Below are 13,573 nucleotides of genomic sequence, written 5' to 3'. Positions count from 1 at the left end.
CTGCACAAGCAGGTGAGCAGTGAGAGAAGAGCAAAGCACTTAGCCAGTGCCAAATGAGAAATATGGAGCCAATCTGCTCTTATCTCCTCTTTGCAAGTTTGTTCACCCTTCCTTAGGACTTTGGCTGAGCATCTGCCAACATCTATCTGTGTGGGGTCAGAAGGGATGGCATGAGGCAAATTTGACTCTGAGCTACCTTTATGTCAGTCTTAAACATCTCAGGGAGATGGGATTGGCTCGAGTCTGAAATCAGAGCAATCAGAATACTGCTGCTACCTGAAATAGCTGGAGATTGTTACAAAGACAGGCAGAGTGCAGTGCTCCCACCAGCTCCTTCTCCGTCTGATGTGCTGATTGCTTGAGAGGGTTGCCCAGAAGTTCTTTGTACTTCTTGACTCTTCCCTCTCTGCTTGCACTAGAGGCGATGCCTCTTGTGAAACTTGTGTGCTTCAGAGCACTCTCTGTGGGACTCGGGATCCAAATCCTTTGTATCCTTTTTCCCTCTCATACTTTGGAAGAGCTCCAATTAGGTGAAGGTGATTCCTTCTGATGGGAAGTGGGTCAACCAGTGAAAACAAACAAAACTTCAAAGTGGTTATGCCACATCCAGCCCCATCTGGGCTCAGTTGGCTTCATTTCTTCTACAGTGCAAAATGGATAACAAAAATGACCTCCCTGGAAAAGTCAGATTTCTCTGTTATTATGAATTCCAGTTCCAAATCTTCCTTTTAAGAAGTTTATGATAAGATGATTATTGTAAATAAGCTTCCCCTTTAGCAAAGAATAAATCATCAAATAGGCTTTGTTTGGTGAGATCTTTGGCAAAGGAATGTAAACAAATAAGCTAACTGAATAAACTTCTTTATCTGATGTGCTGAGCAGGAAAGGCAGCAAAGTTAATCATTTAGGAAAAGAAGCTGGTCTGCTGTGCTTGCTTTAATAACAGACCAGGAAGAGCCTAAGGGAAACAATCTGCTCTAGTTCACTGACCCTGGACTTTTTTGCTAGAATCCCACAGACCAGGAAAGATCATGTTTATCACTCTGGAAGCAGCGCTATCACCTCAAGGAGATGCCCTTCAATCTAGATGTTTTTTATTTGTCTCTTTTCCCGTGGACTGGTCTGCTTCCCTCTGAGGTAGCTCCTTGCACCAGAACAGAGATCTCTTATGAAGCCAGCTGTGACTTCTCTTTCACCTCCTGGGAGTAGTACATACATAGACAATAATCTGAATTTGTAGTGTCTTAAGCTTTGGACTCCATTCATGTTTCCATACGAGCAAGTTCCTGTGCATGTGCATGTACATGGATGTCAGCCGGCCACTGCTCAAAGAAATCAGAGTGTGACTGTTCTGATCATGGCAGTTTTTATTGACTTACATGGATTTGAACTGATCTGAAATAAATCTGCCTGAAATTTGAGCCTATAAATCAGATATAAGAGCCATAAGTTAACAAAAATGTGTGTAAATGCTGTGGAAAGAGAAAATAGCCTAATGCAATTTAGATGATTTTGGCATGTAGCAGCTGCAATTATGATTAGTTTGTCAGCAGCAGACTCAGTTCTCACCTCCCAATGGCGGTGATTTGAGGGGTCATAGTTGCTGAAATATATCTCATCATCCTCTGCTTCCTCCCTTTCCTTGTGTTGTATCTGCCTTGTCACTCTGGGGCATTAGCATCTTATGGAGAAACTTAACCATTGGCACCATAGATGAAGACAAACAAGAAAAATAGATTAAAGTTGCTCAATGAAGAGTTCTCTGCTGTGAATCTCTTTCACAAGTGAGATCAGGATGAATCTATGAACCTCTCTTGACTCATCTATCTCTGTAAGTTGTTGGTTAAATCTCTTCTTCCTCCCTTCCCATAAATACTTTGGTTGATGAAAGCCTGCATCCGGTATTGCAGCAAGATGGCAATAGCTCAGCATGACATTACTCAATCAGGACTGTAGTGTTCAGCGCCTAAATGTTACATTAATAGAGGTGGTGGTCTGTAGCCTATTCAAATGCCCTTGTTTGTCCTCAAGTCATGGTTTCCTATTGTTTTCTTATTTAAAAGTCTCAGCATTTTGGCTTAGTTGCATTTTTGTCCCTTTTGGGGTGTTAGACATACAAATATAAAGTCAAGATTGCTTGGAACTGTTCCTGGGAGGAAAGTATCTACAACTTCTAATAATAACAAAGATAGGCCAATGTTTATGTCAAAATGTCAGCACAGATGCTTCCAATGAGAGTCAGACCACATGGATGTGACTTGTGAATGTATCCACAGGAAACAAAGGGTAGCCTTGCTTGTCAGGCTGGTGGCTTGGGACACGTCCAGGGTCTGAGGGCCTTTGCAAAGGCAGCAGTGGCACCACGACCATTGTCCCACCGCTGTAGCTGGAGGAGACCACAAGAGATTCACAGGTTCTCACTGTGAATCGCCTGCTATCAGTACAGCCCTTAAGTTCACATGGTGGTGATTTATTCCAAATTCAAATTGTGGTAGTTAAATTTATCTCCTATGCACTAGGAAAGCTAATGAATGTATCTGAAATGTTTTGAGATCTTTCCATGAAAAGTTTTTGTATGTCCAAGATTCTAAAACTAAAAGTTTCCCAAGACTTCCCATGTAGCTAATGACTTACACTGTGTTTCAGTAGATGTGAAATTTATGAATCTGTATAAAATCTAACAAATAAAATCTCAGCCAGGTTGAAAAATATTATCAATGCCTTGTTGAATGGGGAAATAGACCTTAACTCACAACTCTTTTATATTCTTTGCCTAGTGTATCTGCCTTTGACCAACCACCAATTAGTGAAAATACCATCAGGAAATCTGCTTTAAAATAGCTGTCCCATCTGATAGCTTAGTATACATTCCTGTCTTAAAATAACTGAAATATAATAGTGTATTTACTTGCAATATCTTCCTGGGAATTATACCTTATGCCCTCAAGCCTATGAAACCATGGCGTAGAATCTCAGTTCTTGCTCCCTTTCATCTACATGTCTGACCACTACAAGCCTCAAGAAAACTCTTTGGCAATGAGTATGAGGGCCATGAGGGCAATTTCATGCATGATAAAGCTTCATTTACCCGAGCCACCTTCCAGAAGGTTGGCTTTAGCTTATGTTTTTGAAAAATAATGGCTCAAGTGTACACTTTCTTTGGTCTCCTAGCAGTCAGCTTACTTCTTATACTGTGTTGAGACAGAACATGTACAAACGGTTCCAGTTCTGATCCTTTTTCCAAGAGGACCATCCAACACATGCAAAGGTTACAGAGAGCTGAAATTGGTATTAACTTACTGAAAACCGTGTTTGTAGATCTCATTATATGGCATTGATATTTATTCTGCAGAGCAGTCTCTGATTGTTTGAACCACTATTTTGCATCTGTCATGTGAAGAAGGCAACCAGGCAATAACTGCCACGATGCAGAATAATTTCTTTCAAGGATTTTGTACATAAGCTGTGCTGTCCATAACGTCTTATTTGTGATCTGAACATGACACCGATACATCCTGTCATTTTAATTTGAACATATATTTCAGTTGTTTTCCCTTTGTATGGTATTTGCTAGAATGTTCTGTCAGAACAAAACCAGCAAAATGTCATGCAAATAAGATTTGCTTTCACGTGCGCCTATTATGCTATTCCCCTTCCAACTTGCCATGAATTTGAAATTGAGATTGTTCTACATCTAAAAGATGATGACCAGTTATTTTTATCTCCAGTGCTCAGCACACTGCTTCCCTTCTTTCCTCATGCTCTGTGTTGTCCTGCAGTGATAAGGACAAAGCCTGGAGGAGATTTTTAGAGCACTGAATTAGGTGCAGAGTTTATCAGTTTTCCTTCATCTTCCACCAATTTCATTTCCACAGACTGAGTATTTTACAGTTCCTTGGAGATGCCTTAATTCCTGATAGCTTTGAAGAGTTACTATATTTTAATACATGTGAGATTTAAAATAGGGTGGTAAGCTCGCAGTATTGACTGACATGTTAGGTTTAAATCAGAATGTCTCATACCTGTGATTTACTTAGTCATATAGGTTGCTGAATTTTGAAAGATATCACTTGGACAGATTATTGAATAGTAAAGGTGATGATGCTTTGATGACATTTTAAAACTTCATGCAATACAGTACAAAATTTCCGCACGCAATTTCTTTACACATTTGTTAATATTTTCTAATTTCACTCCACTTCAGGAGACTTCAGTCTGCAGAGAAAAACAAAATCTCCCAAGAAAACTACTGCCCTACCCTCCCTACCCTAGCAGTAGGGCTGGCCCTACCCACGTTTTTTCAATTGTTTCTCAAGAAGCCCTGATTTTGCATAAACAATATAGTTGTTTTCTCTTTTTCTGTCTGGCAGTAGTTCTCAAGAAGGGCAGAAATTGTGGGCAGAGAAATAATATGAGACTTCAAATTAACAGTTAAATGTGCTCTTCATTTGAAAGCAACACAGCCTTGAGATTTCTGAGAATTCATTATCTCTCTTTTTCTTTCATGTGTTGTCTCTGATTTACATCTCTCTTCTTCAAACTTCATTGTCAGGGGTGATTTATGAGCGCAATTTTCTCCATAATGTTCTGTAGCAATATTTGGCAAATCCCTTCTCTCAGCATGGGGATGTACTCCTGTGTTACACACCAAAGAGGCACACAACCTTTAGACTTCTTTAAAAAGACAATGTTTAAAAGCTTTTTGAAAGGAAAAATGCAAAACCCATCTCATAATAATCCATCTCAAAATTACACATAGATATGTTACCTGTACAAAAGCTGCTTCAGCAACATTGCATTGGCATTTTGTGTGATGGATCCATTGAGTGCCACTGACTGTCACCGGTTGGTCTGTTTACCCCATCTTTTGCTTTCAGCTTGAAACAAGTTCCCAGATGGCGCTGAGCAAAGAACATGAGTCCAGTTGCATTGCTGTACTGGGACTGCTCATTCTGAAATTTAAGCATGAGCTTAATGAAGGACTTTTGAGGTTTGCTAGTTTTCTGATATGTAATCTTGCCTTTTCTGGGGTTTAAGACATTTTATATGTTTGTAGAGTTCTTTGAGTTGCAAAATTTGGTAAAATCAGCATCAGCCTTATACCTTCAGTGAGGGCTTTACGTTCACTCTGGTTCTCAAAAACTTAGAAGGGACTTGAGTCCCACTAAATTATTGTACACAAAAGGATGATTCCTGGGCTCCTCTGGATGATTTGTAAATCTATATTTACCACTACTACAGGTATTTGCCAGCAAAACAGTTCACATCCACTCATCAGCACGTGTTAAAAATCTTCCAGATAATCAGTGCTGTGCCCATGTTTTGGACCAAGGAGAGAGCTCTCCTCCACAGCCCACTCAGCCATCTGTCTTGTCTTAATTAGGACATGGGTGAATTGGAGCATGGTTTCACCCCCAAATTCTGCTCTGTTGCCCATCTCACACATTTTATAGTCTAGAACCACTGCAGAGAATATGTATCTCTTGTCCTACAGTGCTTCTGGTTTTCTGCCCCTTTATGTGCTTTGATTTACTCTGATAATAGCGTTTTATTGGTACCAGTTGCTGACTGTGGAGGACAGTGAGTGCCTTACACAGATGACACTGGTACCATTACACATCCTATTACACCCTCTGCCATGAACACCTTGCAATGTAACGTGAAAATTATCTGTGAAAGAACCTTCGTATTCACAGGCGTTTTCAGGAGAATTTGGGTGGTTGTAGCAGTGGCTCTTTACATCCCTGTGCTCAAGTGGGGGAAGGAGAAACCTCTCCCAGATTGCCACAGCTGGGCCATCTCCTAATGCCTATGAATAACTTGTGGGCACATGCACTGAAATAGGAAGCGTGGCTTCTAGTAAACTTCCTATTTTCACAGATAAACTTGGTAGTTGGAAATTGTGAAATCTAGATGACAGATTGCCAAACCTTTTTCTTGCTTTAGTGATGGTTTATGAATGAAATTTTTAATTGTAGACTGTCAAATGTCGCTTTTCTTGGTAAACTTTCTCATTTGGAGGAAATATCCAGTATATATTAAATTGCCTAAATATTTATTTGTCACTTATGATTCTTCATTCCTTTTTTAGAATTCCATTGTCTTCAGTGCTCTCTCTGAAAACAGCTTATCTTTATAGACGTGACTCTCCTCTCACTTATGTTGTTAAATATCAGAAGTAATTTAAACTAAGTTCACGGAGTCTCATCTGTGCAACTCAGAAAAGAGTCATGGATGGGAGCTATGAAGATGTCATGGATTTAGCTCAGTGTAAACCAGGTGTAGTGTGATCATGATATCCGTACAGACTTGTGCAGGTAAATATTTCTGTTTATTACAGGCAAATAAGTATTTAAAAGTCATCAGGGGTAATTCAGAGAGACAATACAGTCAAAGGTGTACAGAGCTGACAGGGCTCTTAACAGGTCTTGTTTCAAGTTCTTCTGGATGTAGGATAGTGTGAAGATGGAGATATCTGGCACGTGTCAGCCTGAAGATTTTATGCCAGTTATTCTGCTTACAAGATTAATTGCTGCTCTAAGAGCTGGACCGAGGCTTATTTAGGTATGTTAGCGCAAGATTTGCTACTTGAAGCTGTCTGGGAAATGTCATTGTCCCTGCAAGGAGGTGTCTGGCCCCCAGCTGTGTCACTGGTGCTGCGGTGGGAGCACTCCCTGGGTAGGTGAGGACTTCTGTCCTGTCTACCTGGCCTTTCCTCTGCCCCATCATGTCATCACCTCCCCAAACCCTCTCTGTCCTTCGGGTTGCTGAGGCTCCAAGCCTCGGCTGTTTCCCCTTTCTCATCCTCGCAGTCTCCCCCCTCCCAGTTGCTCTTCCTCCGGGGGGATCCCTCGGGATCCCCCCATGCCTCTCCATGCCTGTCCCTGTCCCCATGCTGCCTGTCCCCCGCCTCCCACCGAGGCGCTGCTGCCGGGCCCGCAGCCCCCGCGCCGCACCCACGTCCCCTGCGCTGCCGGGTGCTGCTCTCGCCGCCCCCATGGCCCAGATTCCGGTGGCCTCGATTCCCCCCGCACGGCGCTTCCTGCCGCTGGCGCGGGGCCAGGGGCCGCCTGGCCCGGGAGCCGCCGCAGCCCCCGAGCCCTCCCCCGCCGCGCGGCCGCTGCCAAAATCCGCGGGCTCGTCCGTTCTTTCCTCATGCTGGTTAAGAGAGAAAGGGGCATGTGCGGCGCTGATTCGAGCAGGCTGGCTGCTCCAAAGGAGCGGCTTTGTGTTCGCCAGGAGTCTGGAGCCGGGCTTTGCTCGCTCACCGGGACTCTTGCCGGCCGTGGTGGAGATGCTGCCCAGCAGAGGTGATGGGAATACTAAGAATAAAACTTGTTTGGCCCTTTATTATCACATATTTGGTCCTACACAGAACTGAGGTGGCCTTTTAAATCCATGCAAGACCTTTTCAGCAACCGCCGTTCTGCACTTCTTGACCTACCACGGCTTCGGTCGTTTATTTTCTCTGCTGCTGTGAGTAGGATTGGTACGGTGCCCACACGAGGGAGAAGTGAGACCAAGTACCTGCCTTTCTACAGATGAGGCCAAAAGGTGAGAAGAAAAAAGGGAGATCACATAAACACAACCAAATAGGTCACTACTTGTGTATTGCATACATTTATTTAGTCCAGGCACCTTCAAAATCATGTTCCCAGTTATTTCTGGTGAAGGAAGAGAAGTAGCTACCCTGGTACTTGGGGAAGATGGTGGGGTACTTATAGCTGGAGAGGTAATCAGAAACGCAACCTCTTTTGGCACCAACACAGGTCATTAAAGACACCTGGTTGCTATGGGAACCTCAGCAAGAGCTTCTCAACTTGGAAATGAGGACTTCATTATACCTGGCAAGTCCAGTCTGGATGGGTGGGAGAATATGGCGTATCTGAACATGAATTAACTCCCTTCCCTGGGATACTTGCTGCTGCCTCAATTTCACAAATCATTAACACTGCATTGCTTCAGGTTTATAGCATCTTCCCATGCTATTTTAAAATACTTGCAAAGGGGATAATAAGCCAGATGCACTGCAAGTAGGAGCGACCTCAGCTGAACCACTTTTGGTGGAGCTGCACTCCCGTGTCCCAATGCACCTACATAATCAGAATAAAAATGACTACCTAAATAATGGTACTGCGCTGCTGGGATTTTATGGTAAGAAAGTATGCAAGTAAATTTCCTTTTCAATTTACCAAAACACAAGACTTGGATGTATGTGAACTGCATTTTGTCAGCACTTGAATGAAACATCTTTGCTGTTGAATCGCTGCTACTTTAACAGCAACCAGGCTTTAGGCATTTCCTGGGTTTGGAATACAAAGCCAGCTCTTTAGATGCTGCTGTACTTACTAAAGGGCGTATATCTGCCATTTAGATGTCACTGTAATTCAAGTTGTTTCTCAATAGCCCCGACCCCTGCAGATGATTGAGTCCCCTCAAAATCCACATTTTCATGGTCTGTGTTTGCAAACCGCCAATGCTCTGATGCAGCCCCCAGCTACCACCTGCATCCAGCCTGGCCATATCCACCCCGAGCAGCTCCCCACACTGAGTCCCCAAAGCACACACACTGCCACAGGAGCTGGAAATCTTCACCTTGGGCTTTAACTCTGCTGTATTTATACCAGTTAGACATGAAGTTGAGGTCTGGCATCCGATCTAGCTTTGCCTTCTGCAAGACGTGAAGTTCTATGTAAATATATATTTACTCTTAATTTGAATGTTAAAATACAAAAGTAGTCAAGAGTTCGAATTACTTTGGTATTTGAGTATTTTGGGTTGCTTAAGCATAAAACATTTTTTCAGAAATCTATCAGAAAATTCATACAATGTATCTGGTGTCCTTCATCTGTGCAAGGGTGCTGCATTTGCTTGGAACAAGCTGACATGTTTAAGAGTAACAAACATATTTAGATTTTGCAAGTGTGTTATTAATTACAGCACTTTACAGAACATTAAATTTGCTAATTAAGCAAACTTACCCTGCAGAAACAAACCCACGGTAGAATGAATTCTTATGGAAAAGAAGAAAGATGTGTTTAATGACTCGTGTACTCTTCGTAAACTTGCGTAATCTAAAAGAGGATCTTAGAAGCAGGACTTGCAAAGTCTGCACAATATTTGAGGAAGCAACATTTACATAACTGATTGACTTTTTTAGTGATGTTTCAGTGAGAAGTAATAGTACTTCTAAAGCTAAATGGAGCTTGTGAAGTAAAATAATTAATTGGGATCAGCAATTAAACAGTTTTGGTTAATTAAAAAGGCAATGTATACAGTTAAAAAAGCCCTGAGTTCATTTTTGTTTTCAAATGCGGAAGAGCCATGTTGCTGTAGACACCTTATATTAGGGTATAAGGTTGTGCTAAAGGAAGACAAAGTAAATAACTAAGAGCCATTGAAAAAGAGACAATATCCTGGAGTCACTTGAAATGCTTGAACTTTACTGTGTGAACACAAGTGAAATTGGTCTTATTGCATCAAATACTCCTCTTTGAAATAAGAGAACTCTCCTGGCTCCAGTATTTCTGTCCTGCAACCACAGAAGTGAAGGAGACTGAGAGAAGTGGGACCAACCTGTATAATGTATTGCAGTACTCAGAAAGAATTGTCTTAATATTAACTCATTATAAGAAGAGAAACTCCACAATTTGGCATAGTTAAAGGAAAATTAATAGTAAAAATATCTGTATTTTCTTACAAGCACATTCTGGAACATGGTACATCCTGGAAATATGAATTCACTTTATTTATTTAACCAAAAGTTCTCTGGCTGGCTGTGAGCAGAACTTAACTAATGCAAAACAGCTTAGATATCCAATAAAAAATTATCCTTGGATTAAAATACTGGGAAGTCTAGGTAAAAATGACCTCATCTTAGTGAGACTGTGACATAAAGTCACCCGAGTTTAATTGATGGTGCCCTAGCCACCCCAGCAGCACCTGGTCCAGCCAAAAAGCGAGTTTCCCGTACAGGCATCATGGGGCATGGTGAAAGGGCAAAAGCAGGGCTGGGTTTCCTGACACAGTGTAACCCAGGTGATGCTCAAGTACCCCTGGAGACTAATGAAACCCAAGCAGGGTGACTCCATAGCCGTCTTGTCCCTGCAGCCCTGCTCACTGTCTCGGTGAGGGGTGAGGCTTGGGGAGCATGCTTGATGATGTTCCTGGTGCTCACATATTGCTTTTAATCAGTTTCATTCCTACCCACAAGCATATTCCTACTTTCCTACAATCTCAGCCTGAAGCTTGCAGCACTCATTTTCTGTTTTCACATCCTTTTGGAAATTGAGTAAGCCACTGTTTCTGCTTGTTTGTTCTAAAAAAGTGCTACCCATTTGCAGTAAAGGCAGATTTCCCCCCCAATTGTTTCTGTTTGTATAAAAGTAATGTAAACTGGGAAAGAAGCAGCCTCTAGCCATAGGGTTGGTCTCCTGCTAATTGCAGATCCTGAGCTTTGTTTGTGCATCACTGCTGACAGCCTGGGTTGTGCCTGCTCCCAGCAGACTCAGGCACTGGTGGCGGGTGGATTGACCTGTATGGGAAGGATCAATAAAGCTGCTCCAAGGCTTATTTGAGGAAGAGTGAGACCTTTTGAAAATGCCTCCCTTGCACAGGACTGTAAGCATCAGCTGGAAGAAACAGGAGGGTAACAGGGACACACTGTTTGGTGAGAGCTCTGATAGGTGCCTAGGTCAGGAGCTGATACAGGGTTAGTGCTTCTGTTCCTGGAGAGAGGGCAGTGACGTATTCATAAATGAAGCTGCAAGACTTGAACTCCTTTAATTAAGCCGTTATTGCTAAGGCATGTAACAGTGAAGTGTTTTCAGAAATGATTTAAAAGTTCATATTCATTGAGGCCTCACTCTGACCAGATGCAGCCTTGCCTGGATCCTGCAATGTGTCTTGGTGTTGGTCCCCCAGATGCCTGGGGTCACCGGGGAGTGCTGGGAACAGATTTTGTGCCTGGAAAAGTGTTCTTTGGTGCAGTTCAGGAGCCCACAGGGACTTTCCCTTTCCTGTGACATTTCTGATCTCCATGAGCAATGCCTACATGCCCCTGTGCAAGCTGGGGCAGAGTGTGCACATCACCTTGTGAGTGCTGGGGCAAAGCCACAGGAGATCGCCCACCCCACCACCCGGCCGCTCCTGTCAGGGCTGATGGCTGCACTGCACTCCTGGCATTGCTCCCTCGATCACGTGTGGGGACCAGCTGCCATGTCTTAAAAAGTGTCCCAAGCACCAAGGTCATTTAGGTACTTCTGGAATTTTTGCTCTTAATCTCCGGAATACCAAAAAGAAGGTTCAGGTCTGGTTTTTTGCCTTTTACTGTGTAAAGGGATGTCACATGCCAGTGTAAGGTGCTGTTTGGGCTGTAAGGCTCATTTGGGGTGGGTAACAACATTGACTCTCCTGCCTGGCAAGTGCTGTGGTGCAGATCTGTCTAATGAGATGGAAACATCCATTCAGGTAATTGTGGGAGTGATATGAATGTTGCAATTCATATGTTATTTTAATAACATTGACAACAATTTTCCCTATATGCCCCTGTGGTGGCTGGATCTGTGGCTAGTGCTGTGCTGTGGCTTGGGTGAGCTGCAGTGCGGGTGTATCCAGCAGGTCTGGGGGGGAGGCGGATGGGTGCGTGCAGTGAGTACAGCTGGGGCTGGGGACGAGGGGGACATGATGTTTTGTACCTCAGTGTTCAGAAACAAGTCTGTCTACTGCAAGTGCTACACCTTAATCTGCTGCTCTCTATATTTCAGGACATGGAAATGGTCATATTTCTGTCACACCTGCGCCTCAGGCCTCCTGCAGGGCCGTGGGGGGCAGGAGGAGCCAGAAGTGCAGCCAGGGCTGCAAGGTGAGGCTGAGTACAGCTTTGGCAGTGCTGGGGCAGCTCCCCACAGCACTATACCCCTACTCCTCTATCTGCACCCCAGATGTAGCAGCAGATGCTCATTTTTTTTGTGGGGAAAGGTGGTCAAGACATGCCATGGAGTATTTTACTGGCTGATAGAAGTAGAATGCAAATCCCAAAGCCTGTCCTTGTCCTGCTGGGGCTGTTGATGCTGGTGCTGTGAAGTGGTTGAGCATGGGCTAATGCTGGTGTACTGCAGAGACCCCTCAGCCACCCTGGGGCTGACAGGACAGGAGGGATCTGAACCCTAACCAGTGCCTCCCTGTGCTCTGTGCCGCTTCAATGCCAGCAGCAGCCTGGCCACAGGTACAGGCAGGACCTTATTGAACAGGACAGTGTTCTGCTGACTTGGAAGTGGTGTGAACCTCTTGAAGAAAAGGAGGAAAAAGTTTCAGCTGCCTCTGGAGGGGGCTCCATCCTCCCAGGCAGCGAACAGCCAGTGTAAGTGTGGAGGTTGGCACTTCTGCCCATAGAGCGCGATGCCGGGGGGACGGCGGAGCGTGTGGGCAAGCGGGGGTGTCTGCGCTGCTCCCCTTCCCGTGCGTGCCCCCGGGGAGCGGCTGCAGGTGGAGGCCACCCCGCGGGGGATGGATGCTGTCCCACTGGGGCAGCCGCGGGGGGATGGATGCTGTCCCACTGAGGCAGCCGCGCTGCAGCCGGTCCCCGCGCTGGCGAGTGGGTCCGCGCGTGGCCTCCGCCCCGCCGCCCCGCGGTGGACACGCGTGGGCGGGGCGTGGGCGGAGCAGCGGGGCGGGAGCAGCGCGGAGGGGAGCGCGCCCGCAGAGAGCAGCGCTCGGCCCCGCTCGGCAGCGCCTCCCGCCGCCGCGGCACCATGTGGCAGCCGGCCACGGAGCGGCTGCAGGTAGGGCCGGGCGGGGGTCCGAGTCCGCGGAGCTGGGGAGGGCGGCGACGGGGGCTGTGGCGGTGGGAGCGGGGCCGGCGGAGCATCACCCCCCGGTACCGGGAGTTTGTTGCAACTTCTCCCCCCGCCTCCGAGGGTGGGTGTGCGAGGGGGGACACATGCACAGTGCGGGGGGGAGGGAGGTGCTGCCCCGGCGGCATCCCGGGTCCCGGCTGCCGCTGCGCGGCGACTCCGGCGCTCCCGGCGCGGCTTTGGTGCCGGCAGGCGGAGGGAGCACCGCTGCGGCTGCGGCCACCCCGGTCCTGGGATGCGGCGCGGCTCGGGGGGGTTTCGGCGGAGAAAGCGCCGTTTTGGGGCTTCTCCCTACGCACCCCTTAGGTGAGGGGGAGCGCCGCCGGGCCGGCCACCGCTTGGATGTTCAGTGCGGGGTGGTGCGGGACGGGTCCTCCCCGTGGCAGCGCGGGACCCGCGGAGTGGGACGTGGAGGACACAAAATCCCGTGGGAGCCGATTGTCACCCCCAAATCTACCGATCCTGGTGACTTATGGGAACTTAAGTCTCCCCGCGCCGGCTCTCTGCCCGCTGGGCAGTCTGCACCCTCCCGCGGCGGGTCTGGTTCTGCCAGCCCTGAGCTCTGTCTATTTTAAATTTATGCTTTTATGGATATTTCATATTCAGAGTGAAATCTGAGGCAGCTAGTGAGGCAGCTAGTGAGCAAGATGAAATAAAACTCACTTTGTAGTTCCACTGTGTAGACTTCATATAGTTTCCAGAGCAAGTGTCTAGTGAGA

At 46.0% G+C, this 13,573-nt stretch overlaps 2 protein-coding genes across 3 annotated transcripts in view; one reads left to right on the top strand and one right to left on the bottom strand.

The window, feature by feature from the left end:
- RASA2 (RAS p21 protein activator 2) overlaps nt 1-13,573 on the bottom strand; it is a 423,219-nt gene that overhangs the window by 359,673 nt on the left and 49,973 nt on the right. The window lies entirely within an intron of this gene.
- Nucleotides 12,669-13,573, top strand: part of PID1 (phosphotyrosine interaction domain containing 1) — an 89,033-nt gene continuing 88,128 nt past the window's right edge. The window contains exon 1 of one of the 2 annotated variants that reach the window (XM_065845072.2): nt 12,669-12,782. In XM_065845072.2, coding sequence (XP_065701144.1) covers nt 12,753-12,782 — 30 coding nt within the window. In that variant the 5' untranslated portion in view covers nt 12,669-12,752. Of the gene's footprint in view, nt 12,783-12,897; nt 12,919-13,573 lie in introns of those variants that run through there. The other variant, XM_065845073.2, reaches the window with a different exon arrangement.

Source organism: Patagioenas fasciata, chromosome 9 (genome assembly GCF_037038585.1).
Source record: "Patagioenas fasciata isolate bPatFas1 chromosome 9, bPatFas1.hap1, whole genome shotgun sequence".
Taxonomy (NCBI): domain Eukaryota; kingdom Metazoa; phylum Chordata; class Aves; order Columbiformes; family Columbidae; genus Patagioenas; species Patagioenas fasciata.
The sequence above is the reverse complement of the archived record's forward strand: the minus strand, read 5'-3'. Positions and strand labels throughout refer to the sequence as shown.